Source organism: Monodelphis domestica, chromosome 7, assembly GCF_027887165.1.
Source record: "Monodelphis domestica isolate mMonDom1 chromosome 7, mMonDom1.pri, whole genome shotgun sequence".
NCBI lineage: Eukaryota > Metazoa > Chordata > Mammalia > Didelphimorphia > Didelphidae > Monodelphis > Monodelphis domestica.
In genome coordinates this window covers 98,533,567-98,561,540 of record NC_077233.1, presented here as the reverse complement: position 1 = coordinate 98,561,540, position 27,974 = coordinate 98,533,567, and the positions used below count along the sequence as shown (strand labels likewise).

The window sequence follows — 27,974 nt, the reverse complement described above, 5'->3', positions numbered from 1 at the left end:
TTGAATTGGTCACACCTTAGTAAAACCATCTCAGTAGATGAGCCAAACCAGGTTGAGGGTAACGAATGGGTTCAAACTCATTGGTGGGTTAGCAGGAATGTCTCCCCGAAGCATGTGAACCTTTCCCCTTTAGAATGGGCAGATGAAAGCAATTTGTTCCAGCGGTCAGTCATCCTGACTTTTGCCTTGCCACTGGACTTCAATGATTCTGGAAGCAGAGTGAGGTTTATGGTTTCGTGTAACTCCAGACATCACCCCATGATGTCTTTGGTCCTTTTCAGAAAACAAAGGATGAGCAACAATCCTACCTAAGGTTTCCTACCACTCCCCAAGTAGGATACTCTCCAGGAGGCTGCCTGGTAAAGAGAAATTACTCACATTCACCAATTCTTTCAGTGCCCGAAACTCTAGCTCATCTGAACCAGGCGACTTGAACTTGTCAAGGGCAGTTAGTGTCTAATCATCTTCTTATTTGTCTTGAGTATCAACTCCCTATTTGTTCTGTCTGCAAGTCCAAAGTTTTTTCTCCTTAATGAGGAAAACAGGAACAAAATTTACAACTGAGGAGCTCTGCCTTTTACCTCTTGTCAGTTATCATCACATCCTTGAGGTGATCCTGCCCCTTCTCTTCTCCTTCTCTTTCCCCTTCAAGCACCTCAACCTGTTTGTCTGCAACTTTTTCTCAGGAGCCACAGCTCATTCTGAGCTTTAGCACTCTCTGACACTTTTCTTAGAGAACCATGCTAAGATTTTGTATTTATCTTCTTACCTAGCCTTGCTTCTCTTCATGTCTTTTGGGAGGAAAATCCAACAGCAGGGAGTGGCTTATTTAGGGAACAATTCTACCAAAAAACAAGATAGATAGAGAATATAGGTAATTAAAATTTTGACACTTAAAATTGATGAGTGTGACTCTAAATTGTGATCTGTGTTATGCTTTCTTTAGTGAATAATATTGTTCTCTTCTGGTTAGCCACTTCTGCTTGTTTTCCTTTTCTCTCTCCTTTTTCCAGTCTTTTTAAGCCTCAAATTTATCCTTTTTTTGCTACCTTTTTTTCCCCAATACATTTTGGCTTAAGTTCAACTTCTCTGGGCTAGGATTATAGCTGACAACTTTGCTAGCTTCTTCTTGGGTTCTTTTCAGATCCTTTCTTCTCTATCAGCAGAAATGTTTTTTTTTTTTAGAAATTATGTTCTTTAGTATTGTGTCTGAAATCTGGATAGTCCTCTTCCTCACCTTCCATCACTACCCTGCAGGAAGCGGCACAGAAGATTGCAGTCTGCCCATGCAGAAGACAAAGTACAGGAGAAGCATGACTGTAATTGGCTTCAACAGTTCTCTCTTAAAAATCTTTGTTAGTAGGGGTAGCTGGGTAGCTCAGTGGATTGAGAACCAGGCCTAGAGATGGGAGGTCCTAGGTTCAAATTTGGCCTCAGACACTTCCTAGCTGTGTGACCCTGGGCAAGTCACTTAATCCCCATTGCCTAGCCCTTACCACTCTAGCCTTGGAACCAATACATATTATTGATTCTAAGGTAGAAGGTAAGGGTTATTAAAAAAAAAAGAGTATCTTAGTTTATCTTCTTAATAAATATATGATGCCATACCAACTTTACTTATTTTATTTCTTTTGAATAAAGTATATCTTTTGGAGACATATTCCAGATATAGATCTATCAGCCTACAAAGCCACAGAGTCAAATTTTCTCTCTGACTAGTTCTTGAAGATCTCTAGTTAATCTTGTTTTTTTGCCATCCTTCATGAATTTTGGCATAGATATTTGAGACTAGGGTTTTTATCATTTCTTGGGTTTTGCCTTCTGTAGCCTTATGAGTATATATCGCTATCCTTTTTTGTATATTTTAACAACTACCTGTGCTATCTAGCCTAGTCTTTGATGTAAGCATCACGAGTTTTTCCCCCTTTCTTGGATATTTTAGGTGCCAAAAAGAACATGAAATCCAAGGCTTGCATAGCTTCTATTTAACATAATAGAGTTACCTACAGGGATTGATGAATGAAATAAATAGCAATTATTAAAGACTTACTATATATAAAGCATTGTGTTAAGATACAGAGAAGCAAGTTAGTCCCTGCTCTCCAGAAGTTCGCAGACTACAACAAAGCAATGGTTTCAAATCAAGAAAACATGTAATGCCCAGTGGATTTATGCGTCGACTATGGGGGGTTGGGGGAGGAAAAGAAAATGATCTATGTCTTTAACGAATAATGCTTGGAAATGATCAAATAAAATATATTAAAAAAAAAAAGAAGTTCGCAGACTAATAAAAGAAGATAAAATATAAGAGGTATCAGATGCAAGCCAGATGAAGATACCCCATGGTCCTTAGGATGCAGTGGCAAAAGCAGATAGTAATTCATTTCCTTTAATGTCATTTCCACTGGCACTCAATCACTTAATAGGACTTTGGTGGCAAGAAAGATCTAGTCCAGACATTCAGTACTTTTGGCCACTGAAGCAGAAAGGGTTGCAGGACCTGCAAAGTTGCCAGATTGTGTTTCTACAGGGTTTGCTTCCCTGTTTGGTGGAAATGGGGACTGGGCTAGCATCAGGGCCAGTGGCCTGGGTTACATGCTATTCCTGGGGCTCTTAGGTTATTTATATCAGGGTCTGAGAAAGAATGATGGAGTTGGTTTGACCTGCCTGGCCCTCTCAGAGACATGATGAACAGAAATGCCACTGATGGCATCCAGTCCTCTATATTGATGATCAGGAGGAGGAGATAGTTTGTCTAGCTTGGTGGCTAGGAGGATAATTTCTCCTGGCTGCAAGAGAAAGAGCTATAACTTAGTGATACATTTTCCTCCTCCTTACTTCCCACCAACCTACACTCCCCACCACATGACCTTGAAACAAGGACATGAAAGCACTTCCCTAAAAATAGCCTTTTAGAATGTCTTTGAAAACCAGGCACAGAAGAGCAAAGGAATGAGCACAGAGTGGAGAATTCAGATCCTATCAGAAGTGGCTGCAGCCTCACATTTAAAGCTGTACTTCCTTTTACCATTGTTTTCACTGAAATCAAGATTTAATTGAATTACTGCAGGTAAGTAAGCCTTTTGGGGTCTCACTGATGTGGGAAATCTTGTAAGATACTGTGGGAATGATGTTGGGAGAGGCAAATTGGAGCCACTTGATAAATTACAATTTTTGAGGGAATTAATTTATACTCTTAGAATTGATAAGAATCTGGACCAGGAATCTAAGGGTGTTTGGCAACTGCCCAGTGGAAGTAAGTCAGCTTGGTCCAAGCTTGGAGCACTACTTGGTGGTTTGTGCAGATAATACATTCCTGTCTCTAATCCCATCAGGACCACCATAAAGCATACCCATTTTCACACCAGCTTGTCTGACATACTACTATCATGGCCAATTTTCTTCCAACCCTTCCCTTTTCAGTTAAAAGTCCTCTTGGCTAGATTTGCAAGACTCTAGGCAAATCCATCCTGACCAGAACTCATTAGGTTCAACACATCTAGCTATTTATTGATTGATTTGTTTGCTTTTTTAAACTCTTACCTTCTGCCTTCGCAGAAGAGTGGTTAGGCAATGGGCGTTAAGTGACTTGCCCAGGGTCACTCAGCTAGGAAGTGTCTGAGGCCACATTTGAACCCAGGACCTCTTGTCTCTAAGCCTAGCTCTCAATCCACTGAGCTACACAGCTGCTCCCATGATCCGGCCATTTAAATTCTCTTCTAAGACTCCAACTTTCGAATCAGTCTTTCCAAATTTTCTTTTTTCTTTTTTATCCTTTGCTAGTAGCTGTGAGGTTCAAATGAGATGACATGCAAAAAGCACTAGCCAGATGTTGAACACCATAAAATAGTCAGCTGTCATTAATATTGTGGTTGTTTGTGAGGAGCAGGCATGAAAAATTCTACTTGTGCTCTTTAGATCCGGAGAGACATTCTACTAGTCTTTTATCTTCTCTTCTAGATGGATTGAAGTAGGGAAAGACTTAAGGCTACCCAACCCATCAGAAAGCTGTTGCAGTAGTCCAAGATGAGATGACGAGGTCCTGCACAAGCCTGGTGGTAGTGTCAGAAGAGAGATGGAGTGTATTTGAGAAATGTTGCAATGGTGAAATTAATAGGTCTTGGCAACAGCTTGGATAAGGGGGATGAGAGACAGTAAGGAGTCTAGGATGACACCTCAGTTGGAAGTCTGAGTGACCACTGGATGGGGGTGATGCCCTTAACAGTAATAGGAAAGGGGACAACTAATTGGCTCAATGGAACAGGAGAAACAGGAGATCCTGGGTTCAAATCTGTCCTCAGACACATCCTAGCTATGTGACTCTGAGCAAGTCACTTAACCCCTATGGCCTAGCCTTTTCTGCTCTTCTGCCTTGGGACCAATACTTAGTATAGACTTTAAGACAGAAGATAAAGATATATTTTTTTAAACCAGCAATAAAGTAGAAATAGGGAGAATTTAGGGGGAAAGATAATGAGTACTGTTTTAGACATATTGAGTTTAAGGTGTCCATTGGAATCCAATTTGAGATGTCTGAAAAGTAGGTGGAGATGCAAACATGGAGGTCAGAGATTAGGGCAGGATATGTAGATTTGAGAATCATTAATATAGAGATGGTAATTAAGTTCATGAAAGCTGATACTAAGAGAATTAGTATGGAGGGAGAAGAGAAGAGGACCCAGAACCTCTGGGGATCCTGTGGGACACCTATATGATCTAGATGAGGGTCCAGTAAAGAAGAATGAGAAAGAAAATTCTGATCAATAGGAGGACCAGGAAAGAGTGGTGTCCTGAAAACTTAAGAGAGAAGAGAGTAACACAGAAAAGAAGGTGATCAACAGTGTCAAAGGTTACAGAGAGGCTGAGGAGAATGAGGATTGCGAAAAGACCATTGGATTTGACAACTGAGATCACTGATAATTTGGGAGAGAACAGTTTCAGCAGAATGCTACAGTCAGTAGCCATATTATAAAGGGTTAATTAAACTGTGAAAGGACAGAAATTAGATGTACCAATTTTAGATGACATTTTGGAGACATTTATATACAAAGCACAGAAGAGATATAGGATGATCATTATTGGGGATGGAAGGGTGAAGTAAAGGTTTTTTGAGGATGATAGAGACATGACTATGGTTGTAGTCAATAGGGAAGGAGCCAATTGATAGTGAGAGATTGAAAATAAGTGATGAGTGAATATGATAGAAAGAGCAATCTTTTGGAGGAGACAGAATGGAATAGATCATTGGAACAAATTGAGGGGCTAGCCTTTGTAAGGAGTAAGGCCAACTCTTTATGTGAGAAAGGGTGAAAGAGATAATGATAGAAGGCATCTGAGTGATGAGAGATGAAGAGCAAAGAAGAGGGAGCTTATAGCAAATGGCCTCAATTTTTTCTGTAAAATATAAAGCAAGATTCTCAGCTGAGATAGTGGGGGAAGAGAGAGCGATGGTAAGGTTTAAGAGGATTGAAAAAATTTGAAAGACCTGCTGTGGAGAGTAGGATAGTGAATTGATAAGGCAGCTATGATAGGTTTGTCTAGCAGCAGTAAGGGCCCAGTTGAGGTTTTATAACATAAATCTGCAGTGGGCTGAATCAGAATAGTTGTGTGATTTTCTTCCCTTTTTTTCGGCAACATGTATAGGAGCAAAGGTGGTAGGTGGTGGGAGTGATACCATTCTGAGGCTATGAAAAGGGGACTAGGGACTCAAGAAAGAAGACAATGTAGAGCTGAACTGGTTCACTGAGGGGCAAAAATGATGGTGGGGGGAGGAGAGAGTGGCTAATGCTGGGGTGATGGCTTAGGAGAGAACTAAGGATTAGAGGGATTAAAGATCAGGGTATGGATAAAGAGTGGAGTTTGGTAAGAGAAGATGGAAGAGGCAAAAAGCTAATAGATTATGGTTAGATAAGGAGATTATGGAATTCTTAAACATGGAGGTGGTGCATTTGCTGGTGATGACAAGATCAATGGCATGACCATTTTGTGTGTGGCTGAGGTGGGGTGAAGGAGCTCATGGCAAGTGAGTAGGATGAGGAATAGAATGATTAGGATGTATGAGGGAGAGTCAATATGTATGTTGAAGTCTATTTTTAGATGACATTTTTGGAGACATTTATATACAAAGCACAGAAGAAATATAGGATGATCATTATTGAGGATTAAGAGGGCAAAAGATTGGGAGAAGAGAAAAATTATGAGTTGGGTACCAGACTCACAATATATAATAAATGCATTAGTGACCTCTATTTCTGTAGACAATAGTTTTCAAGATTTTGATTGTGAGGTAGATATGAATTGCAACAAAAGAGGTAGGGAGAGAACCTTGAAGTGGCAATAAGGAGCAAGGAGTATTCCAATTCCTCTGCCTTGACCAGTGAGCTGGAGGAAATGAGTATAGCTAGTATTGGAAAGGATAGCCAGGGAAGGCTGTGTCATCATTGGGGTGAGGAGAAGGGAGTCAGATTTCAGTATTATCTGAAAGAGGAAAAGATTTAAGATGAAGGGAAGTATTTTGTCTATGGAACAAGCATTCCAGAAGGCAAAGTGGAAGGGATGAGTGAGTTTTGGTTGGAACTTTAGGATGGGAGCATTGCTAAGGATAGGAATAAGGAACTGGGTGGTAGAGTGAGGGGAATGTAGTTTGGATAATGACCCAAAGGAGTATAAGTCATGACCATGTATGAGGATATTCATCAGTGAATGAAAGGGGCCACTTCTTTTCCTAGAAGAGGCTGAGATTAGGTTGGAGAGAAGTGGAAGAGAAAGAAGGCAGGAAACTGTACAACTAGGATGAAAGTCCCATTTCCCACATACTTTCCATTTCTTCCATCAAGGGAATAATAAGGGACTATTTTGAATGGTAATTGATAACTAATAGATCAGGCTGTTATCTACTTTCTTCCTCCCTTTCTCCCTTCTTCCCTCCTTTCAGCCTCCCCCCTCCCTTCAGCTTCCCTTCTTTTTCTTGTTGATTCTTCTTCTGGTTTCTCTAAATCAACTCAGGGTGAGTTTTATGATGTCTCAAATGAAATACTTTTCTTTATCTTATGTAAAGGATTTATTGGGGAAAATAGGGAAGGATAAGATGGAGGTAAGAGGGTTGGGGATTTCCCTAATACTACAATGAGTCTCAGGTTGGAGGATGATGGAATATTTCAATTGGGAGAAATGGCTGATACGTCTGGAAGTTCAGTCACTATCACAACAGAGCAAATCAGAGAGAGAGCTGGACTTTGTCCTTCTTTCTTCTGTCTTTCAAAGCCAAAGACCTCTCCAGGCTTCAGTCTCCAAATCTAGAGAAAACAGCCTTCTTCCCTCTTTCAAGCCAGAAAGGGGTTCAGACAGCAGTTGATCTGCCTCCAACTGCTTCTCCTGGTCAGATTCCAAATAGAATACTCTCATTTGAATGACAGGTCATCAGTCTCAGCTGCTCCGAATTCCTGCTACAAAATCATTCTCAATTTCTCACTTCCACAAGGGACAAGCCCAGAAGGATATGGAAGACTTTAGTCCTAAAGGGAAGTTGTTTCACTTCGCACTGGGGGTTTTCCACATCCTGTTTGGGAGATCAGGTTGCCAGCAAAAGGTGGAAGTTGTCTCATGCTAGCACAGATTGAAGTTGATATAATGGTCTCTCAAGGAAAGGCATTACCCCTCTTCTCACCAATATATACATATATCTTATATATGTACACATATGATAATATATAAAATAATATGTAATAAATTAGAGAGAAGCAAAACAAAGTTTTATGAAAGATGAATGATAAAGTTATTATTAATGGGAATGATCAAGGAAAACTTCATGGAGGCTGAATTTGATTTGGGTTTTAAAATATAGTAATTCAGCAGGGAAAGAGAAAAAGAAAGAATATCCCAGGCATAGGGAATAGCAAGAACAATGGTGTGGAAATGAGACAGGACAGGGGATAATGGAGGGACAGAGAGTAGTCTAGTCTTGTTGAAGTATAGAGTGTGGAGAGAGAACTAATATAAGACTGGAAAGGTAGGGTAGTGTCAGTATACTCCACTATAGCCCCATCACTTTAACTCACTTGAAGTGCACCTTCCTAACCACCATTCTCCTTTGTATGCTGTGTCCTCCACTAGAACATAAGTTCCTTAAAGGCAAGAAATGTCTGTACTTTGTATTTGTGTTTGTATCCCCATCATTTAGTAGAGTGTCTCACACATGGGCATTTAATAAAGTTTTATTGACTATGGAGGATTGTTTCTGGTAATGATGGGCATATTGTATTCTTTTAAATTTATTTAGTTTTATAAACATTTATTACTTCTCTCTCCTACTTCTCCCTCCCCCTACTGAACAACGAAAAAATCAAGTCCTTCTCACACATATCCATAGTCCAGCAAAACAAATTCACATTTACCACATCAAAAAATGTATGTCTTGTTCTGCATTTTAAGTCCATCACTTACTTCTCTGGCAGGAGGGAGGTGGTGTGTTTCATCTTGAGCTCTCTGGACTTGTGGTTTGCCATTATATTCATCAGAGTTTTAAAGTCTTTCAAAGATGTTTATCAAATGTTTATATAAAATGAAGTTTCTTTAAATATGAGAAGAATCATGAATATACTTTTATGCAGTAGAGAAGGACCAATAGATTAAAAAAACCCCTCAAGATTATTGAGAGAGTAGGGATAATAGTGGAGAGGTAATGTGTTAGAGAAGTCAGTTCAGAATGGGATCAAGGGTGCTGGTGAAGGATTTTGCCTCTACAGAGAAAAGAGTCTCCTCTTCATGTAAGACAAAGATAGATAAAAGAGGAAACAGTTGGGGAAGATGTTATGGAATGTGATATGAGGAAGAGGGGAGAATGGTGATCCCTCAGTGAACAGCTTTACTTTTTTCAGTGAAGGCCCTCAGGTTGGACGATGGGTGTCATAATAGACTTGAGAAAATTTGAAAGTGTTTCCAAGAGTCAATGTGGTGGCTGGGACAATGAATCAATTGTGGGAAGTTGTAAAAGATTGCCTTGCTTAAAAAAAAAATTGCCTTGATGCAGTAAGGGTCCAAGGGAAATTATGTAATACAAATTTGTATTGGACCTAATCATCGTGATTTCAAGGTGTTTTTCTTTTAGCTTTATTCAACACAGGTGAATAGGTGAATGTAGGGGGTAATCAAAATGCATTATTATTGTAATTTTATTAACTACTTTTTATTATCTTCTAATTTGAATTATTTTATTCCTGGTTTAAATACAATTTGACCAGTAGTGGATTATATTTTGAACAAATTGCTAGTCTTCTTGAGGCCACTAGGTGGCGCAGAGGGTTCGCATTGAACGAATCCTGTCTCAGACTCCAGCGAACCTTAGAGAAATCACATCTTTCTCCACAGCCTGTTTTCTCATCTGTAAAATGGGGATAATAATAGCATCTGCCTCACATGGTTGCCGTGAGGATCAAGGAAGATAATCTATGCAGCTTTACAGAGCGGTATCGGGGCTAGCTATATTTTGCCAGAATTAAAAATTTTTGAATCAACATCCACTAAAGATTGGTCTCTACAGATGTCTTTGATTTATCCTTTCCTGGCTTGAATATTTGAATGCTACACGGTCTCAAAAACAGGGCTGGTAGAAAGATCTTTTCTCAATTTTTACAAGGGGTCAGTAGGGCATGCATTTCCGGGGAAGGCAAGTGCGTACGCATGCGCAGTCTCCTCACGTAGTAATAAGGGAAATGAGGGTGTGTGTTAAGGCCTCGTTTCAGGGCGTCTCTTGAAGTCTCTTCTGCTTCTCATACCTCTACTTTACACACTCGCAGCCCACCGTCTGCGGTCGCCAAGGCTCGGGATGTTCCCCGAGCTTAATAACTTGTTGAATGTCAGCCCTGACAAGCCAGAGCAGGTAAGGAAGACAGGGCAGTCACCCCGAGCCGCCAGCACCATCTCCCAGGGAGCTTTGCGCCCAGTGCCGGAAGGGAAAGAGGCGTTTGGCACGGCACTCTGGGACTTCTGGTTTCCAGGGAGGTTGCGTGGGGACCTTGGGTACTTTGATTAAAATGAAAGCAGGTTTCTTGTGTGTTTTGGGGGAGACGGCATTTTTCTCTTCAGAACAGAGCTTATATTGAGGGAATGAGAACCATGTAGCTTAGTTTAATAAGATAGCAAAGTTTTTTGTTGTGTGCGTGTGTTTTTAAACCCTCAAACTAGTGGACATAAGAGTCAGGAGATGTGGGTTTGAATCGTTTGATTGTTTCTAGTAGAATGTAAGCTCCTTGAAGACACGGTGCTGTTTTGTTTTTGTCTTCCCGACCCCAAGCTCACCCCAACTGTCGTAGTCTAGTGACTCACACAAAGTAGATAGGCACTCATACAGTCGTTTTTCAGTCATGTCCAACTCCAAATAACCCCATTTGGGGTTTTCTTGGCAAACATACTGGAGAGGTTTGCCTTTTCCTTCTCTAGTTCATTTTACAGATGAAGAAATAGAGGCAAATGGAATTAAGTGACTTAGCCAGGGTCATACTGCTAGTGGGCAAATTTGAACTCAGGAAGATGTCTTCCTGACTCTACTTCGCCACTAGCTGCACAGATATGAATTTAATGTTAGCAAAAAATGATTTGAATAATTATTGTACTACCTGCCCCACAATACTGTTGTGCTTTATGTAAATGTGAGTGATTATTAATTTCATATATAATATATGCCATAATATATGCAGTATGTATTAACATATTTCAGTGTTACATATCTGCATGCATTATTAATATAATATGAACTGTAAAAATCTGGACAATATATGTTAGTTATTCATTACTCCTACAGTTATAGGACATCTCTTAGAAGGGTGAAAAAGCAGTAATGACTAAACCTTGTTTGATATTTCTCTTATGGCGAAAAGCATACCGGATTTTTTAAGTTTTGAATCTTGATCCTACAAATGGATACTAGTACCATCTAGTCTCTGAAACTAAGTGTCCCTCTGGGCAAGTCAATTAACCTTTTCTGACCTGTTTCCTCAGATGTAAAATGGGGAAAATGGTAACACTAATCTGACAAGGTTGTTATGAGAGTCAAATGAGCTGGCATATAATAAGTCCTTTAAACCTTAAAGTGATATATAAAAGCTAGTAGTAGTTGTACTAGTTCTACTTCCTCATAGTAGTTCATAATCCCACTCCCTTGGACAGTTTCAATAAATTCTGCATCTCTATTTCTACAATCTTCCCTTTTTTTCTTTCCCACACCCACCAGAAAGATTTCCTAAATAACAAACAGGTCCAGCTATATAACTATCCTGCTCAAAAACCTTTCATAGTTCCATATTCCTTACCAAATAAAAGAAACTCTTTGCATTAAAAACCTGCTACAACATGGTCCCAACTCACATTTTCAGGATTCTCATAACTGTCAGTCAAGAAATATAAAGTATCTTCTTTGTGCTATTTACTGAATTAGGCATTTAAAGATACAAAGTTTAGCTATGATACTGACTTCTCTCACAGAATTTATAGTCAGGTAGAGGTGAATGACACATCCATCTAACTATAATATAGAATTATTGATGACAAATGCCTTAGAGAGTTAGGAACAAAATGCTAAAGTGGTACCTGTCTGAACTCAGAGGGAAAGGTGGTCACCATCTAGGGGATCAGAGAAGGCTTCCTGGGCCCTGTAGATTTAACCCAAGAGAGACTTGTTCTACCCTATTTTGGCTTCTAGCAAAAAGTACCCCCTTAACCTCTCATCATCTCACTGAAATGACAGATCTCGGCCTACCCTGATTACTCACCAGCAGAGCTCCCCATGAGTCCTAGCATGTTGCCTGCTGTCTTCTCTTTTCTAGTGTCATGTAGAAGGTGATGTTTGAAAAGATGTCTTGAGGGAAGAAAGTTTCTATGAACCTTGTTTGTAGTATTCTACTTCCCTTACCCTCCAACAAAGTCAAACCAGCTGTTTCTTTTCTTCATATATAGTCCTTGGTCTCTATCACCCCGTCTTTGTACTGGCTGTTACTCATGACCAGAATCTCCTTACCTCTTTTTCTGGGACTCATTTTCTTCCTATAAAACAGTTCAAATACCACCTTCTGCATGAAGCCTTTCCTGATCCCCTAACTACTAGTGTCCTCCCTCCTTCCTTTGTATTTATTCTCTATATTTATTTCATATATGTTTATATAATAATAATAGCTAACATTTATTTATATAGAGCATATGATATGCCAGGCATTATGCTGAGTGCTTTACAAGTTGTAATAACGAAGGTATTAAAGAGGATTGATGAAGATATGGGGGATAAGTAAGGGTTTGTAAAAGAGAATGGAGGAGTTGAAGGGACAGAGGGAATATGGCTGCTGGTGAGGTAAAAGGAGAGAGGTACCCCTTGTTGAGAGAATGTCTTTGAAATTTCCTCTCTTCTCTCACCCACAAAAGAGGTACCCTTAGGTGAAGTTAGGTTAGGTTAAGAAAGAATAGCAATTTATTAAGTGAAGAAGGGAGAGGAGGGAGGCGCATTGTAGGATTAGAAAAGACCATAAATAAAAACATGGAAAAGAAAGTGGTAGTGAGTAGTCCAGTTTGTGAGATTTGTAGAAAGGTTGATTATACTGTCCATTTTGATTTTCTGTATCTTTATAATTTGGAGGATCATGTACATATTTTAAAATAAGCATTAGCTATAGAAAGAAAATGAAATTATTCATTGACCCTATAAATTTCACCATCTGTTGCCTTTCTATCTCCCCCACGGATTTGTTAATTTTTTTTTGTATTTTTAGGGGAAATTCACTCTACTCTGTGATGCCAAGACAGATGGAGGCTTCCTGGTACACCACTTTCTTTCTTTTTACCTAAAAGGTATGGTAGCATACAGACTGGGTATGGAGACCCACAAACCCAAAGAACTCTTTGTGGCTTAGATGTTCTTGTTTGGGAAATAAAGCTTTTTGGGAAGTGTCCAGATAAACAAGGATATTGTAGTGCCTTTTTTTGTTTGTTTGTTTGTAAAGTTGGAGACCATTTATGTAGGCAACCATTTTTTTCTGTAGTAAATATTGTTCTTGGGTGGTAGGGAAGAGAACCTGGAGAAAGAGCATGGGACTTAAAGAGTCAGAAATCCTGCCTTCAGGCCTTGCTCTGTCCCTGACTGTGCATTTGACCTTCTGACTGGCCATTGAACCTTTATGCTGCCAGTACTCAACTGTAAAATGGGAGTGGTAATGCCTTTTCTTTCCCTGACTCCCAGGGTTTTTGGCCACTAGTATCACAAAGCCACGTGGTAATAGCAAAGGGCTATTCCACTGCTAGAATTCATAGCTGATGATATGATAAAGGTCAGACATACACATAGGCAAGATAGGTGAGGCAAAAGAAAGTTATTAGAGATCAGACCAAGATTCAGTTCAAGGATCTGAATCTAATGGCCAAAGGAATTACTGAGAGAGTAGGGACTAATTTTCCTTGACAAATAGAAAGCAATGGCAACAAAACATCCCCCTCTATTTCTTTTTTTTTTTTTAAACCCTTACCTTCCATCTTGGAGTCAATACTGTGTATTGGCTCCAAGGCAGAAGAGTGGTAAGGGCTAGGCAATGGGGGTCAAGTGACTTGCCCAGGGTCACACAGCTGGGAAATGTCTGAGGCCAGATTTGAACCTAGGACCTCCCTTCTCTAGGCCTAGCTCTCAATCCACTGAGCTACCCAGCTGCCCCCGGTCCCCCTCTATTTCTATCACAGCAGATACTGAGAGAGCTAAGATCTCGACAGTATCTATGCCTTCTTTGGAAAATAAGATTTCAAATAGAACCATTGTCAGTTCTTGCCCTAGAAAGATATGTTGGTTTAATGAGGTCTTAATGACCAACTTGAGTTAACCTAATATTTTTCTAACAGAGAGAATAATCTTCACATGTACTCTCATTTATCCTCATATCCCTGTGAGGACATGTTTGGGATTTGACTTTCCATAATAACAGCACACAGTTCTGGAGTGCCTGGGAAAGTACTTCTAATTGTAATCTGACTTGGCAGGTAGTACAGGCATTATTATTATTATTCTGACTATACCCAGAAGGAAACAGGCTCAGAGGCAAAAGACAAAATCCTCTAGGCAGTGGCACTGCCATCACATTCCAGAATGAGTTTGGTCCTATTATAAGTAAGAGAGGGTTATAGCATGAGAGGTGGTCTACAGGGGTCTACAGGATGCAGAGGATGGAGGCAGGAGACAAACGGTGAAAGAATTCTGGAATGCTGAAAAGATGGTTGAGCTGAAAAAATGAGAAGAAGTTAGAGTCTCTCTGGGGGTTTGCTGACTGCAAGAATCTAGGATGCTTTGCTGCCAAGCTACCTGGTGGATTACCTTTACCATTGCTGTTAAGACCTGTGATTCCTGAGAAGATCCTTGAACTGAAGCTAGCCTAACTCAATATCATGTCTACTATCTACTGTCAGTGAGTGGGAGATTTAAGTCCATCCGGACTTGGGATCTTTCCCTGGGCCTGCCAAGCTTACCACAGACGTACCTTAATACTAACCAAGGGGGGAGGGGTTTTTAGTGAAAAATTATCTAGAACAGGGACTGGGAATTTTAGGTAATTGAGATGAGGAGTAGTGTAGACCAACTGTCTCCTTGAGGAGATATTTAGATCCTGGGGACTTTAGTTAGAGAAGCTTAGTATCAGGGTTATCCTATCTCCATTTCAACCTTTCCTTCTTTAATTAAAATACTTTCCCAATTACTGAGTGGTCTGTGTGTTGATCTCAGACCAAGCTCTGCCCTGGTTTGAGTTTCTGTTGGCCTTTCTACCTACAGTTAACAACTTGATACTGGCCTAATATAGTTCATCCTATCCCATCTCCAAAACCGCCTCCCTAAAACAGTCCTGAAGCACAAAGTTCAGGCCTGGGAAATGACCCCTAGTGTGAGCAGCCTTGAGTCCACAAGGTTGAAGAGGGTCTTCACACTCATTGAGAAAGAGAAAGAACTGCCTACAGAATGCTGAATAAGTCATTTCATTTCTCAGAGCTTCAGTTTCTTCATCTACAAAACACTGAACAAGATTAATTATCAGGTCACTTCCAGCTGTGAGTCATAAATTTTGAGCTAAAGGGGGCTTTAGAGGCCATCAAGGCCAAACCTTTCATTTTAGAAAAATAGAGGAAACTGAGGCACATGGAAGTTAAATGACAAACCCAAGCTAACATAGCTGATAATTACACAAGATGGGATTTGAACCCTGATCTTCCCAACCCCAAGTCCAGATATTTTTTCCTGTTCAGCAAGTGAAATTAGTATGGCAGGACAGAGGAATGAACATGAGTTAGTGGCCGATAGAGTCTGTGGTGGAATTCAGAATAAAATATAGGTCTCCTTATTAGCAATTACTTCTAAATAACATTTCCTGTCAAAGGGTAGTGTAGGTAGTGAATGCTCTTAATTCACTTGTGTCATTTTAAGTAATTTCCAGTGTTACAAATATACAAATAAAATGTGTAATGCCATATGTGAGCTATAATCTCATTAACAATTAACTTTTCTTATTTTCCAGCTAATTGCAAAGTTTGCTTTGTGGCCCTTCTGCAGTCCTTCAGTCATTATAACATCGTAGGTCAAAAACTGGTAAGTTTCTTTGAGAGAGAGAGAGAGAGAGAGAGAAAGTGTGTGTGTGTGTGTGTGTGTGTGTGTGTGTGTGTGCATGTGCTACAGTGGCCATGGAATTGCATGAATATGGATATTCCCTCTGATGGATGGTACAGAGTTCAAACACTCATCCCATACAGTTTTTTTCCATGGTCTTCATAGAGTAATTTATTCATGAGAAAGAATGGACATATGCATGACAGCCTGTATTAAAGACTACATAAATGGTATAATAGCCTAGAAGCATCATAAGGGTCAGGCTATGAGAGAAAGAGCACTGGTAGTTGAGGCAGTTGGAAGAGGCTTCCCAGAGGAGGTGTGGATTCAAGCTAAGCTTTGAGAAAAAGTTTAGTTTGAGATAATGTTAAGGAAAGGGTGGGATGTTCTGTTTTGAGTAACTGGCATGAGCAAAGGGCCAGAAATGGGCATGTGTGTGATGAATTTGTTCATGTAAGGGAGCAATGGGAGAGAAAGTTGAGGAAAGCTCAAAATATTGGATGGCCTGAATGCTGGGCTAGAGAATTTGTACTTTAAGTAAGTAGTAGGGAGCCACTAAAAGGTCATTAGTTCTTTCCCTAGAAAAACTCCAAGGGCTTTTACATAATTTTATTTAAGTAATGTAGTAGGCCTAGTAATATATGGAATCCATTTAAACTAATAAAACTAATTAAACATTTGATATTGCTACCCCCCCTCCCTGTGTCCCATATAAGGATCAGTGAGGAAGAGAAAGGGTGAGAGGAGAGAAGTAGTGAATCAGTAGGTGTGGAAAGGCCTTTGTAATATGATAGATAATGCTTTTTTAGTGTTGAATAGCATGAAGAGCCAGGGCTTGCCTTACTGGTTGAGAAATAGACTTGGCAATTTCATTCCACAAGCTTCTGCTAAGTTCCTACTCTGTGCCAGGCCCAGGGCTGAGTGTGGGAATACAAATTCCAGAGTGAGCCAGTCTCTGCCCTTTAGGAGTTTACATTTGCCTAGGGAGATGCATATCTTCACAGAAAAATAAATTTGGGGGGAGGGGGGGAAGAGACAGAGACATACACAAAGATGTGAGCTGGTCAGATGGAAGAGTCAGGAAAGATCTCTTGGAGGATGAGGCCATGAGCCAGGCCTTGGGGTAGGAGTCAGAAGGGAAGGCACTACAGGAATAAGGAGCACTTATAAAACAGCCCTGAGAGACAAGCTATCTCTTCCAATTTGTAGGAATTTGGACTAGATACTTCCCTCTCTGGCTCTCAGTTTCCCCTTCTGGGAAATGGGAGGGAACTGGACTCAGATGACCTCTCAATTCTTTTCTAATTCTCAATCCATGAACATTGACTTAATGATTATAGAGAGCCAGATAGTATGCTAAATGACTGTGCATTTGATCTTAGCCAAAAGGCTGAGAAGCGATGCTAAATGACTATGAAATGGGAGTGTAGGATGAAAAAATTCAGTTTCTATATGAAGTTTGGTATAAAATCCCAACATAGACTCACAGAATGATTTGCCTATTGGCATATTTAACAATTCAGCTTCAACCTTCTCTTGTACTTTTTCTTTCTATACCCATTTCCAAACTGACTTCTGTTCCTCCATTTACATATTTAAATCAGCAAGAAAATAATACATAAGATATGCATATGGGTCCAGCTATGCTACAGGATAAGCTTTCCCATTCTTCCCATGCTAGATGCTCTCCTAAAATTCTATTTCCCAAATGCTTTAGTGGACTGGTAGAAATCATTATGAAATCATCAATAATGAAGAAATCATTAGTTTCAGAACCATTTGTATGGATGATCAGTATTCCTGTCCTGTGGTGCTGTAATGATGGGAAATCATTTCATCTTCATCAGTGTTATAAAGGTAAAATATACAAAGAATGTAGATCAGAATCATCAGTGTTATAGGGTTACAGATATGGAGAGAGGCTTTGAGGAGCCTTCTTGAGGTGCAGGGACCAAGGCTTGTCTCATCCTGTTTTTTAAGTATTCTATTTCTTTTCCTATTCTTTCTCATTATAGGGAGTCAATCTAATTGCTGCCCGAGATCGCGGGCAGCTGGTATTCTTTGAAGGCCTGAAGTCCACTGTTGAAGTCCTCTTTGGGTCAAAGGAACAGCCAAACACTCTCAAGTTTATCAGGTTAGTAACTTCCACCTAACCCTAACATGTAAATTCATATCATCTGGGTGTGGATTGTTGCTGAACCTTCTTTGCCTGGGGTGTGGACTGCCTGCCATCTGAATGCTATTGCAGTCACTACTCTGCTGCCTTCTTCCCCCGCTCAAGTGACATCAACAACTCAATGTTCACTGAAACCTGATAAACCTGTCCTGATGGGAATTGTGATGGGAGTGACAAGTGTACATGGCTGTGATTTGACCCATCCTTCCACTCCTTAGAAATGTCACTTCCTTTAGGAAAACTTCTACCCCTACCCCCTAGTCATTCATTTTGGCTGAATCATAGAGTGCTTAAATCAACAATGTATTAGTCAAGTTTTTATTAAGTGCTCCTCTGGGCTACTTTGCTATTAAAGGTGATAGATACATAGAAAATTGAAAGAGGAGTGAACAGAAGGAAGGCCAGAAAGAAGCAAAGAGAGGGAGGGCAGCTTTGAAAATTTCAGATTGAATTTATTTATTCAAATAGAATAGTAATCTGTACATAGAGATCTATAGTTAAACTCTTGTTGACTCTCATGAATGAATACAAAAATGCTTGCTTTATTTGGTGTTTGTTAATTTCAGAACACAAATAAAATTTTAAAAATTAAAGATGTGTAGCATCTGTCCTCAAGGCACCTACACTTTGGTGGATGAGGTCATCGATAGGTACATACAAGGGAATTTAAATATATGAAAGAGGGATAGCAGGTGAAGCAGAAAAGAGTGCCACAAAAGTTGGCAAGGTTAGGGACCTGACTGTGGGAGTTCTGTTCTCTTAAGTGGATAATGAGAATCCATTGGAAGTCTGTAAGCAGGATAGTGAAGTAGTCAAACCACTGTATCCAGAGTTTCTGATAGGGAAGACTGGAAGAGTCCTAGACTAGTTTGAGAAATGATAAGTGGTTCAGTTTGATAAGGATGTGAACAAGAATAGATCCTTCTAGACAACAGCACCACATTGTCCCTCATATCCTGGAGAAACTGGGCAAGGCACCCCCTAACCAGTCATTTGCATTTTATTATCTTTGGGTAGTTTCTTCTGCTCCACCCCAAAACCTCCTGGGATGTTTCAGGGCATGGGAAGTCACTAGATGTTCTGAAACCTAGAATATGCTGATAATAATACTGTTCTTTGAGCCAGTGGTTCCATTTTATATCTGTCTATTGAACCCACTGGGCCTAAAGATTATTATCTTAAATATCAGAGTCACTGGGAGAATTGGGAGATTTGTTTCTTTTGTCTCTGAATTCGTTAATTATATTCTTTTCTAAGGCTGCCTGCAAAATGTTTGTGTCTCAATGAAAAGGGGACCAATTGTTATTTTGCTTTTTCTTTAGAAACCTTTGTTGAATAAATGAAAGTTTCTGCTAGCTAATTCTCTGGCATTTTTAATTTTGCAAACTCCTCTAAAAGTTTGATTTTTCTTTCATGGCTTTCAAAGATAGCATTCTCATTTTACTAAATAAAACCAAGTAGCAGGGGGGAAAGTGTTTGTCTCTTGTGCCCACTAACATTGGTGTGTAACTGAAGCAACACGGAATTTTGGGTCAGTTGGCATTGGATCGAACCTTACTTCCACCAATTTAGTCGGTGTGACCTGGGGTAAGTCCTTTTACCTCTCTGGGCCCCAGTTTCCTCATTTGTAATTTGAGGAAAATATCCTGGGTACAACAGTACTGTAGAAAGAGCAGTGATTTTAGAGTAGGACTTGGACTTCAGTACTGACTACTCTTTATCTACCTGAGGGTAGCTTTGGGCAAGTCTCTAGCCCCTTTCTAGATCTCTTTTGCCTCAATTTGAAAATGGCTGAATGAGGTAGTCTCTGTGGTGTCTTTGGTTCTGAATCCCATGCTCCTCACAGATTTTTGCCTAAAGTCACTCAGTGAGTTGGGATTTGAAGTTCCTGAGCTCTCATGTGCTTTTTCAGATCTTTGTCTATCCCTGTTGAATGATACAGACCTCTAGGATAGCTTTTGGATGATTTTTTATTGTGTTTAAATTAGGCTTGGGGATAATAATTTGACATTTACAGCCCAACACCAGTGGAAACCTCACCCAACTATTCCAACTCCCAGGGAACCCAGACCTTATGCTCCCTTAGCACTTAACCGTATTATGCCCCAGGGCACCTCTTTGATACCATCTGTTGTTAATTCTTGTGTTATTGTTTTGTTTTTCAATATATTTTCTACCTAATATAACTGCAGGCTTCTGAGGAAAGAAGTTCTAAATCTCCTAGTATGTCTAGCCAAAAATAGGTGTTCAAGGACCCTGGTTGAAAAGATAAATTAACTAATTTATAGGGTTTTGTCTTTTTTGTTGTTGTTCCTCATTTCTAGGGAGTCCAGCTCAGACCTGAAGTCGTTATATGAGTTTGTTCAGAAAGCTCTTACTCCCTCAGGTGATGGCAGTGCTACTTCATGGAAGTTCCCAGTGCTTTTGGTGGATGACCTGAGTGTCCTGCTCAGTTTGGGTGTTGAAGCAGTGGCTGTTCTGGACTTCATCCAGTATTGTCGAGCCACTGTCTGCTGCCAGCTGAAGGTACCATTCGGTCCCCTTTACTTTTATTTACTGAATTACCTTATTCATATCTGTGATCTTTAAGACTTGAGAGTAGGGGATGAAGCTGGCCCCTCTTTGGGTCAGTGGCTTGTCATTTTTTTTAGCCTTTGACCTGTTTTGATAGGACCAAAGACCCTTTAGGAACTCATCTTTGCTCAAAACCTGCCCCTTCTCCAAATTTCCCAATTTCTGTTGAGGTGTTTCTTCATGTAATTACCCAAGTTCACAACCAAAGAGGCACCTTTTACTCTTCCCTCCCACTCATCCCTTACATCCTGTCAGTTGCCAGATCTTATCCATTTTGCCTCTGACACATCTTCTTTATAACTTCTGTTCTCTTTTCCTCATTCTTAGAGACACCACTCAGAGTTCAGGTCCTTATCACTTCTCACCCGAAATCTTGCAGTAGCCTTACAGGGAACTGAGCTCCTTGCTTCAAGTCTGTCTTGACTCAAAGCCATCTTCCCCAGGCAGAACAGTCCCTCTTCTGCCCTAATATTCCTTGGCTCCCAGTGTATCTAGGATAATATGAAAACTCCTCAATCTGGCATTGAAAGTCCTTTACAAGGGGGCAGCTAGGTGGCTTTGTGAATAGAGGGCCAGGTCTGGAGTCAGAAGGACTTGGGTTCAAATCTGACCTCAGATACTTTCTAGCTGTTGTGTGACCCTGTGCAAGTCACTTCACCCTATTTACCTAGCCCTTGCCTTTCTGTCTTAGAGTTGTTATTAGGACAGAAATTAAGAGTTAAAAAAAAAAAGACCTCTATAGTCTGGCAACATCTTACTTTTCAAAAATGCCTTAGTTCTTTTCTTTCTGAGAAAATTTTATTGACACTTTTAAATGTTTCTATAGCATAATTCTTTCAGTTCTTCTTCACCCATTAAGTCCAACCTTGTGAAAAGAAAAACAATTAAAAAAGAGATCTTATACAGAATTGATATCTGAGCGTCTGTAGGCCCCTCCTTCTGCTATGATAGGAGAGGTATTTTTAATTATTTGTTGTCTGGGACTTTCCTGCCTTGTTTCACAGTATTCCCCTTCACATATTTCATATTCTAACCAAATTGGACAGTTTTTGTTCCCTAAATTTGGCATCCCATAGCCTTTCTCCATGCCTTTACAGAGACTTTTTGCCCACTTTAAAGAAAGCCAATGTATGATATAGCTATATAATACATACTTCCATATAGCAATTTTTTTCTCTGGAAAAGGATAGCATTTTCCTTCATGAATTCTTCACAGTTGATCTGAATGATACGATTACTCAGAATACCTTAGTCATTCACAGTTACTTTTCTAACAGTATTGCTGTTACTGTATACAATGTGCTTTTAGTTCTACTGGTTTCATTCTGCTTTATTTCATACAAGTCTTTCTTTGTTTTTCCAAAACTAACCTGCCTGTCCTTTCTTACAGCACAATAGTATTCTATCATAATTACATAGCACAAGTTATTTAGCCAACTCCCAGTTGGTGGGAATCCCCTCACTTTCTAGGTTTTTTTTTGCTACCATAAAGAGAGCAGTTATAAATATTTTAGGACATATTGTTTTTTTTCTTTTTTCCTGATCACTTTGAGAAATAAATCTAATAGTGGTATTGCTGGGTCAAAAGGTATATAAAGCATAATTCCAAATTGCTCTCCAAAATAGTTGGATTAGTTCACAATTCCACCAGCAGTATATTATTGATTTAGAACATTTTTTCATATGACTATAGATAACTTTGATTTCTTCTTCCAAAAATTCCTTTGATCATTTATCAGTTGGGGAATGATTCATATTCGTATAAGTTTGACTCAGTCAAATAAATAACTATATATTTAAGATATGAGACCTTAATCTGAGAAACTTGACTATAAAATGTTTCCCTAACTTTCTGCTTTCCTTCTAATCTTGGCTACATTGATCATATTTGCACAAAACCTTTTAAATTTAATGTAATCAAAATTATCCATTTTATATCCCATAATTCTCTTTCTCTCTTGTTTATTCATTATAATCTATTTTTACATTAAAGTTACAGAGTATTGAAGAAGATGTTGATTTAATTTGGAGGCTTTTCCTGAGTTCTTGGGATTTCTTTATCTCCTTATTCTTTGAAGCAGATGCTACTACATGTTAGCTTATAGTTATTTATAGCTAGTGATTTTCAGCACAGTCTTTTTGCATATTCTTATCATGAGGCTTGCAATATCAGACTGTTAAGGCTAAATCTATGATAAAACCCACTATGCCAACTCCTTTACTTGTCTGTTCAAGAGGGAGAGGTTAACTACAATCTCTTCTATATCACATGGAATGAAATTTCTCTTCTCTGTAAGTGTAAGTTAATATTCAGAGCCACAGAGAGTTTTATATTTTTATGCCTTGCCATGTTGGGTATGGAGAGTTTAGGATAACATGATGACAGGCAGCTCTCAGCAACTACTAATACAGCCCCTTTCCCCTGGGGATTTTCAAGAAGAGATGGTGATTCTTCTTAAAGATATTGAAAAGAGGATTCCTCTCTTCAAGCCAAATTTAGAATAGATACCCTCAAAGAGTACTTCCAATAGTAAGAGTCTAGAATTCCATAGCATTGAAATCAGGGTCAGGAAAAAGCATAAGAAACTTAAAGATCTGTCTCATATTTTTTTGTTTTTTTTTTTGAGGAAAACTTAAGTCAAATCAATAAAAATAAAAATTTATTGAGTCTCTTCATACATTGTGTTGTTTTGTTGTTACTCAGTCATTTCAGTTGTGCCTAACTCTTCATGACCCCATTTGGAGTTTTCTTAGCAAAGGTACTGGAATGATCTGCCATTTCCTTCTCCTGCTCATTTTATAGATGGGGAAATTGAGGCAAACAGGATTAAGAAGACTTGCCTGGAGTCACACATATATGTCTTGATTTGACCTTGGTCCTCCTGACTCCAGGCCTGGTACTCTATCCACTGTACCACCTAGTTCTCCTTCATATGAAGTTCAAGGCACTTTTGGAAATAACAAAGAAGTATAAATAGGTAGCCTCTTCCTTTTAGGAGCTTTCTAAAGTTGGAAAGATAAGACATAAATGTGAAATATAATAACTAATATAATATTTTGGTAATTCTTGAAGCTAAAAATAGAAGAGCTATCACAAGCCAATAAATAATTAATTGATAAAGGCAATAAGTGCTCTGGGAGTTGAAGAGAGAGAGAGATCACTTTAGGCTACAGCTGTTAGAGAAGACTTTAAGAGGTATAATTTGAGTTGGGTTTTAGAGGATGGAATTTTAAGAGAATAAAAAACCCAACAAAAAGGGCAGTATGGATGGAGGTAATTACATGGGGCAAAACCCTAGAAGCAAGAAAGTACAAAGTTCTTTTAGTGAACAGTGAGTAAAGCAGGTTATTATGGATTTGAATATTTGAGGAGGAGGTAAGTCATGGAAGACAAGACCGGAAAAGAGATTGAGAACAGACTTTGGGAGATTCTGAGCTTGGGCTAAGATTCGGGTTTATGAGATGGGATTTGGTCAGGAAAAAGAAATAGTCAGAGTAGTGTTTTAGGAAGATTAATCTGATGGTTGGAAACAGAATAAATTCTAGAGGGAAAATATCAGAGGTTGGGAAAGTGCATAGTAATCAAGTACAGAAACAGTTGTTGCTTCTGCTAATGAGGGTCATAAATAGGGTAATAGCAGTAACAATGGAAAAGAAGGTGAATAAAAAAGACATTTTGAAGGCTTAGTGATAAAGTAGCTGTGGCAGCCACAGCCTCCTAAATGGGCTTCCTGTCTCAAATCTCTCACCACTCTGATCCATCTCACACATAGCTGCCAAAGCAATTTTCCTTCAGTACAGATCTGATTGTATGACTTCCCTACTTTACCAGGTCCAGAGGTTTCCTCTTACCTTCAGGGTAAAAGATTAACCTCTCTGTTTAGTATTTAAAGCTTTACAAAAGCTGTTCCCAGCCTCTGTATTCTCCTAAGTCTAATCCAGTCTTTTCTCATAACTAAGAACTGTTTTCCTTTGAATGGCTAAAAAGTACTTGGGTCCCTCTGATCTAGGGAAATGTGGTGGCTTTAGTGCATGACAGTGACCAGACAGAGGATGAGGAGAATGCAATGCTCATGAATGCTCTTGGTCACCAAAGCAGCTTGATCCTCCGGGCTGAGGGATTGGTCACTGGATTCTGCAAGGATGTTCACGGGCAGGTAATGTGGGCATTCTCTGGGTAATGGTAGGCATTAAGGGCTTTTGATAAAGTTTCCTTTTACAGGGTGTTTGTGTGGTGGTACATATACCAAATATCATTCTCTAAAGGTAGAATTGCCATGTCAGGACACTCAACTAATGATATGAGTGTTGACTTTCAAAGTAGTCCCCTTAAGAAACTATAATTTGTTATAATTCAGAATGTGTTGTCAGAATTTCAATTATTTTTCTGAATTTCAGAAATTCAGTTATTGGAATTTCCTTTAGAATATTCTTCTGAAGAACCTCAGTGGTAGATGAGGATATAGATTTCACTTTTAGAAATGGCCAAAAGTCATTTGCAGTCAAGTCTGTTGAATAAAGTACTACATGATCAAGCTGGTAATTCCATGGTGTGACTATAAAGTAGTGAGACTGATATGATTGTGTGGCTCAGAGACAGAGCAGGAAGGAATCTTGGAGATTGTCTAGTTCAGATGAGGAAAAGGAGGCCTGGAGAACTTAGGTGACTTGTGAAGGGCCACTCTGGCACTACATTGGAGAGCCAGGATTCAAACCCATTACTCTTTGTACTATATCACACTGCTTCTTTTATGTTGGCATTGTTAGAGTAATAGAGTCCTGAGAAAAACACACCTAGTAGTGGATCAAACTTATGCTTGTTTAGAGAATGAGTTACCTTTGGTTGAAGTGGTAAGGGAAAGGTTATTAGAGGAATGTAGAAAGGAGGACAGAAGAACAGGCACTCCAGCCTGGTGACTCCATTCATTCTCTTCCTTGTTTCTACAGTTGAAAATCCTTCGGAGGGGACTGCTTCAGCCCAAGAGTGAGCAAACTCGGAGCCTCATTTATCAATACAAAATACAAGACAAAAGTGTGACCTTCTTTGCCAGAGGACTGTCTCCTGCTGTGCTGTGACTTGATCTTTGGACTGTGGAAAGTGACATCCTGACTTTTCTCATTTGGGAGAAAAGGCCATTCCATAAATGGACCTTTCCCAGCTTTGTCTTAGGCTGATCAGACAAGCATGGCTACTTTAGATGTTGTTCTTGTGGTCTGCGTGAGAAAAAAACTCCACATCCCCCTCTCCCCCATGACACCCACAACAGCCTAGCATCCCTCATGTCCCCTGGTATTAGCCTAAACAATGTGCAATGTTGTGATGGAGGGAGGAAGGAATGAGTTGAACTTAAAAGGGGAACACTGGAAGGAAAGCTCTTTGGATTTCTGTGTTTTGGAACTATAAAGGGGTCCACTTTGCTAAATGGAGATGCTAGATCAGGGTAGTCTTTCTTAAAGAATGGTCTCTTTCCTTTCTCCTCATTCACCCTTTCTTTTCTGTTAATCAACCATTAAAAATCTATGGCCAGACTCCCCATTTTTAATCTTAACAGGTCAAAGCTCAGGGCAGCTTATGGCAGGACTGCCAAACACGTTTCCTGCTTCTCCAATTCACCAGAGTTCTTAGTTCATGTATGAAAAACTCCCAAGAAATGTCCATCCCATCTCTACTGACTGTGGGAAACTGAGCCTAGATTCTAGTTGGGTCTTGTATAGAAATATACTACATAATGGGCTGACCTCATGGTGTATGTGTGTTATTTCTTTAATAAAACTTTAAATACTTTGTGTGGATGCCTTTTGTCTGTATATCACTGTCATTCCAGTATCCCTCCTACACCTGAATATTCCTTTGTGACAAAAATGATTAAGCCAAAGCATCCTGCTGCGTGATGCATCTGACAAAATATACAGTATTCTGTCCTAGTCATCTTCCACCTCTCACTGAGGAAGAAATTATGGTTTATTATTTGTAACTTCTTGACGACCTTTGGTTTTTCTGTAACTTAGCTCAATTTCCTTTGACTGATCTTTGCAGTTACATGATTATAGTCACACTGTAATAGGTAATATTGAGGGGGTATATTTAATGGGTAAATGATAACTAATAAATCAGGGAGTTGTTTTGCCCAACCTCCTCCCTCTATACCTCCCTTCCTCCCTTTTCCTCCCTCTTCTTCAGCCTCCTTCCTCCCTTCTTCTTCCTTTCAGCTTCCCCTTCCCCTGTTCTTCTTCCAGGTTTCTAAATCAGTCAGGGTGAGTTAATGATGTCTCAAATGAAAATAACTTCTCTTTATCTCAAGTAAGGGTTTATTTGGGGAAGACAGAAAGACGGAGGATGGAGGTAAGAAGGTTGGGGGTTTCCCTAATTCTATAATTAGCCTTAGATTGGAGTATATTGAGAAAAATGGTTGATAGGTCTAGTATTTCAGTCACTATCACCATCAGAGCAAGTCAGAGAGATATATGAATTATTGTCCTCCTTCTGCCTTCAAAGTCACCGGGCCACCTCCAGCTTGATTATTCCAAATCCCAGAGATAAACCCAGCTTCTTCTTTTCCTGATTCAAAGGCAATCAGGAAATCAGTCAGGACCCTGATTCAAAGGCAACTACCATCTGCCAAGACCAGAAAAATCAGCCAACAGTTGGTTTGGCTCCAAAATATCTTTCCCGGTAACATTCCAAATCAGAATCTTCATTAGATTGACAATCAGGTCATCACTCAGCCACTGCTTCTGTCCTTTTGCATGCCTTATAATTTCTCTCTCCCTCAAGGCCCTAATATGATTTTAGGAATCCTACCCCTCTGACTTCAGTCAGTTTTCCCCTTTGTCTCCTATCCCTTTCTCTCATGCCACTGATCTTTAGCTTCATTAAGTGGCCTGATCATTGCATAGGATGGCTTATTTCTAGCTTCTCTTGTTTAAGATTTCTTGAACTCAATTACAACCTTTCATTCTCAAATGAGATAATGTATGTAAATCACTTTTCAGACCATAAAGCACAGGATGAATGCTAGCTATTACTGTTTTCCCTCTGGAGGCTAAAATTCTGTTCTCATTCAGTTTTAACAACCTTTTATAAGTCTCCTACTATGTGCTAGTCACTTAAGCATGTACTGGGGTTACAAAGACAGAAATGAAGATAGCCTCTCAAGGAGTTTATATTCTACTCTGATAAAAAACATGTTGAATGGAGGTGATGATATATATATATATATATATATATATATATAATCTGTTTCACAATGTGGTGAAGAAAGTGCTTTATAAATGTTATAGCACTATAGAAATATGGGATTTATGTGAATGCTGGATATAAAGAATTTAATAACTTTCTCCTTTTCCCTGTTTTCTAGATGATGAAGCAGAGCAGTGGAATACTTTGCTGAAGGTCATAGAGATACCATGTGCCAGAGCCAGGATTTGAAATCAAGTCAGATCCAGCAAGTGTTTCTCCTCCTATTCTATGATGGCCTCTTTACTTTGTGCTGGTCAAATCGGGACTGATCATAATTCGGACCTATTTTAATGGCAAGGCTTCCCTACCCATTGGAAATCTACTTTGCAGCAAAGCCTCTAAGCTACTAAAGGAGCTTGTTTTCCATCAGT

The 27,974-nt window shown here is 39.5% G+C and overlaps 1 protein-coding gene across 1 annotated transcript; it reads left to right on the top strand.

The window, feature by feature from the left end:
* The first annotated feature begins 9,302 nt into the window (after window positions 1-9,302).
* Window positions 9,303-26,148, top strand: ELP6 (elongator acetyltransferase complex subunit 6). The gene is made up of 7 exons (XM_001366928.4): window positions 9,303-9,877; window positions 12,753-12,831; window positions 15,525-15,595; window positions 17,629-17,747; window positions 20,114-20,315; window positions 24,374-24,520; window positions 25,311-26,148. Exons 1-7 carry the CDS (start codon window positions 9,824-9,826, stop codon window positions 25,437-25,439), a joined length of 801 nt encoding a protein of 266 aa, XP_001366965.1. The 5' UTR covers window positions 9,303-9,823; the 3' UTR covers window positions 25,440-26,148.
* Window positions 26,149-27,974: the final 1,826 nt, after the last annotated feature.

Excerpts from the sequence above, each read along its gene's own strand:
- ELP6 (XM_001366928.4), top strand. The coding sequence starts at position 9,824 with ATGTTCCCCGAGCTTAATAACTTGTTGAATGTCAGCCCTGACAAGCCA. Across the intron at positions 9,878-12,752 it reads GCCCTGACAAGCCAGAGCAG|GGGAAATTCACTCTACTCTG; the intron begins GTAAGGAAGACA and ends TTGTATTTTTAG. Across the intron at positions 20,316-24,373 it reads CTGTCTGCTGCCAGCTGAAG|GGAAATGTGGTGGCTTTAGT; the intron begins GTACCATTCGGT and ends CCTCTGATCTAG.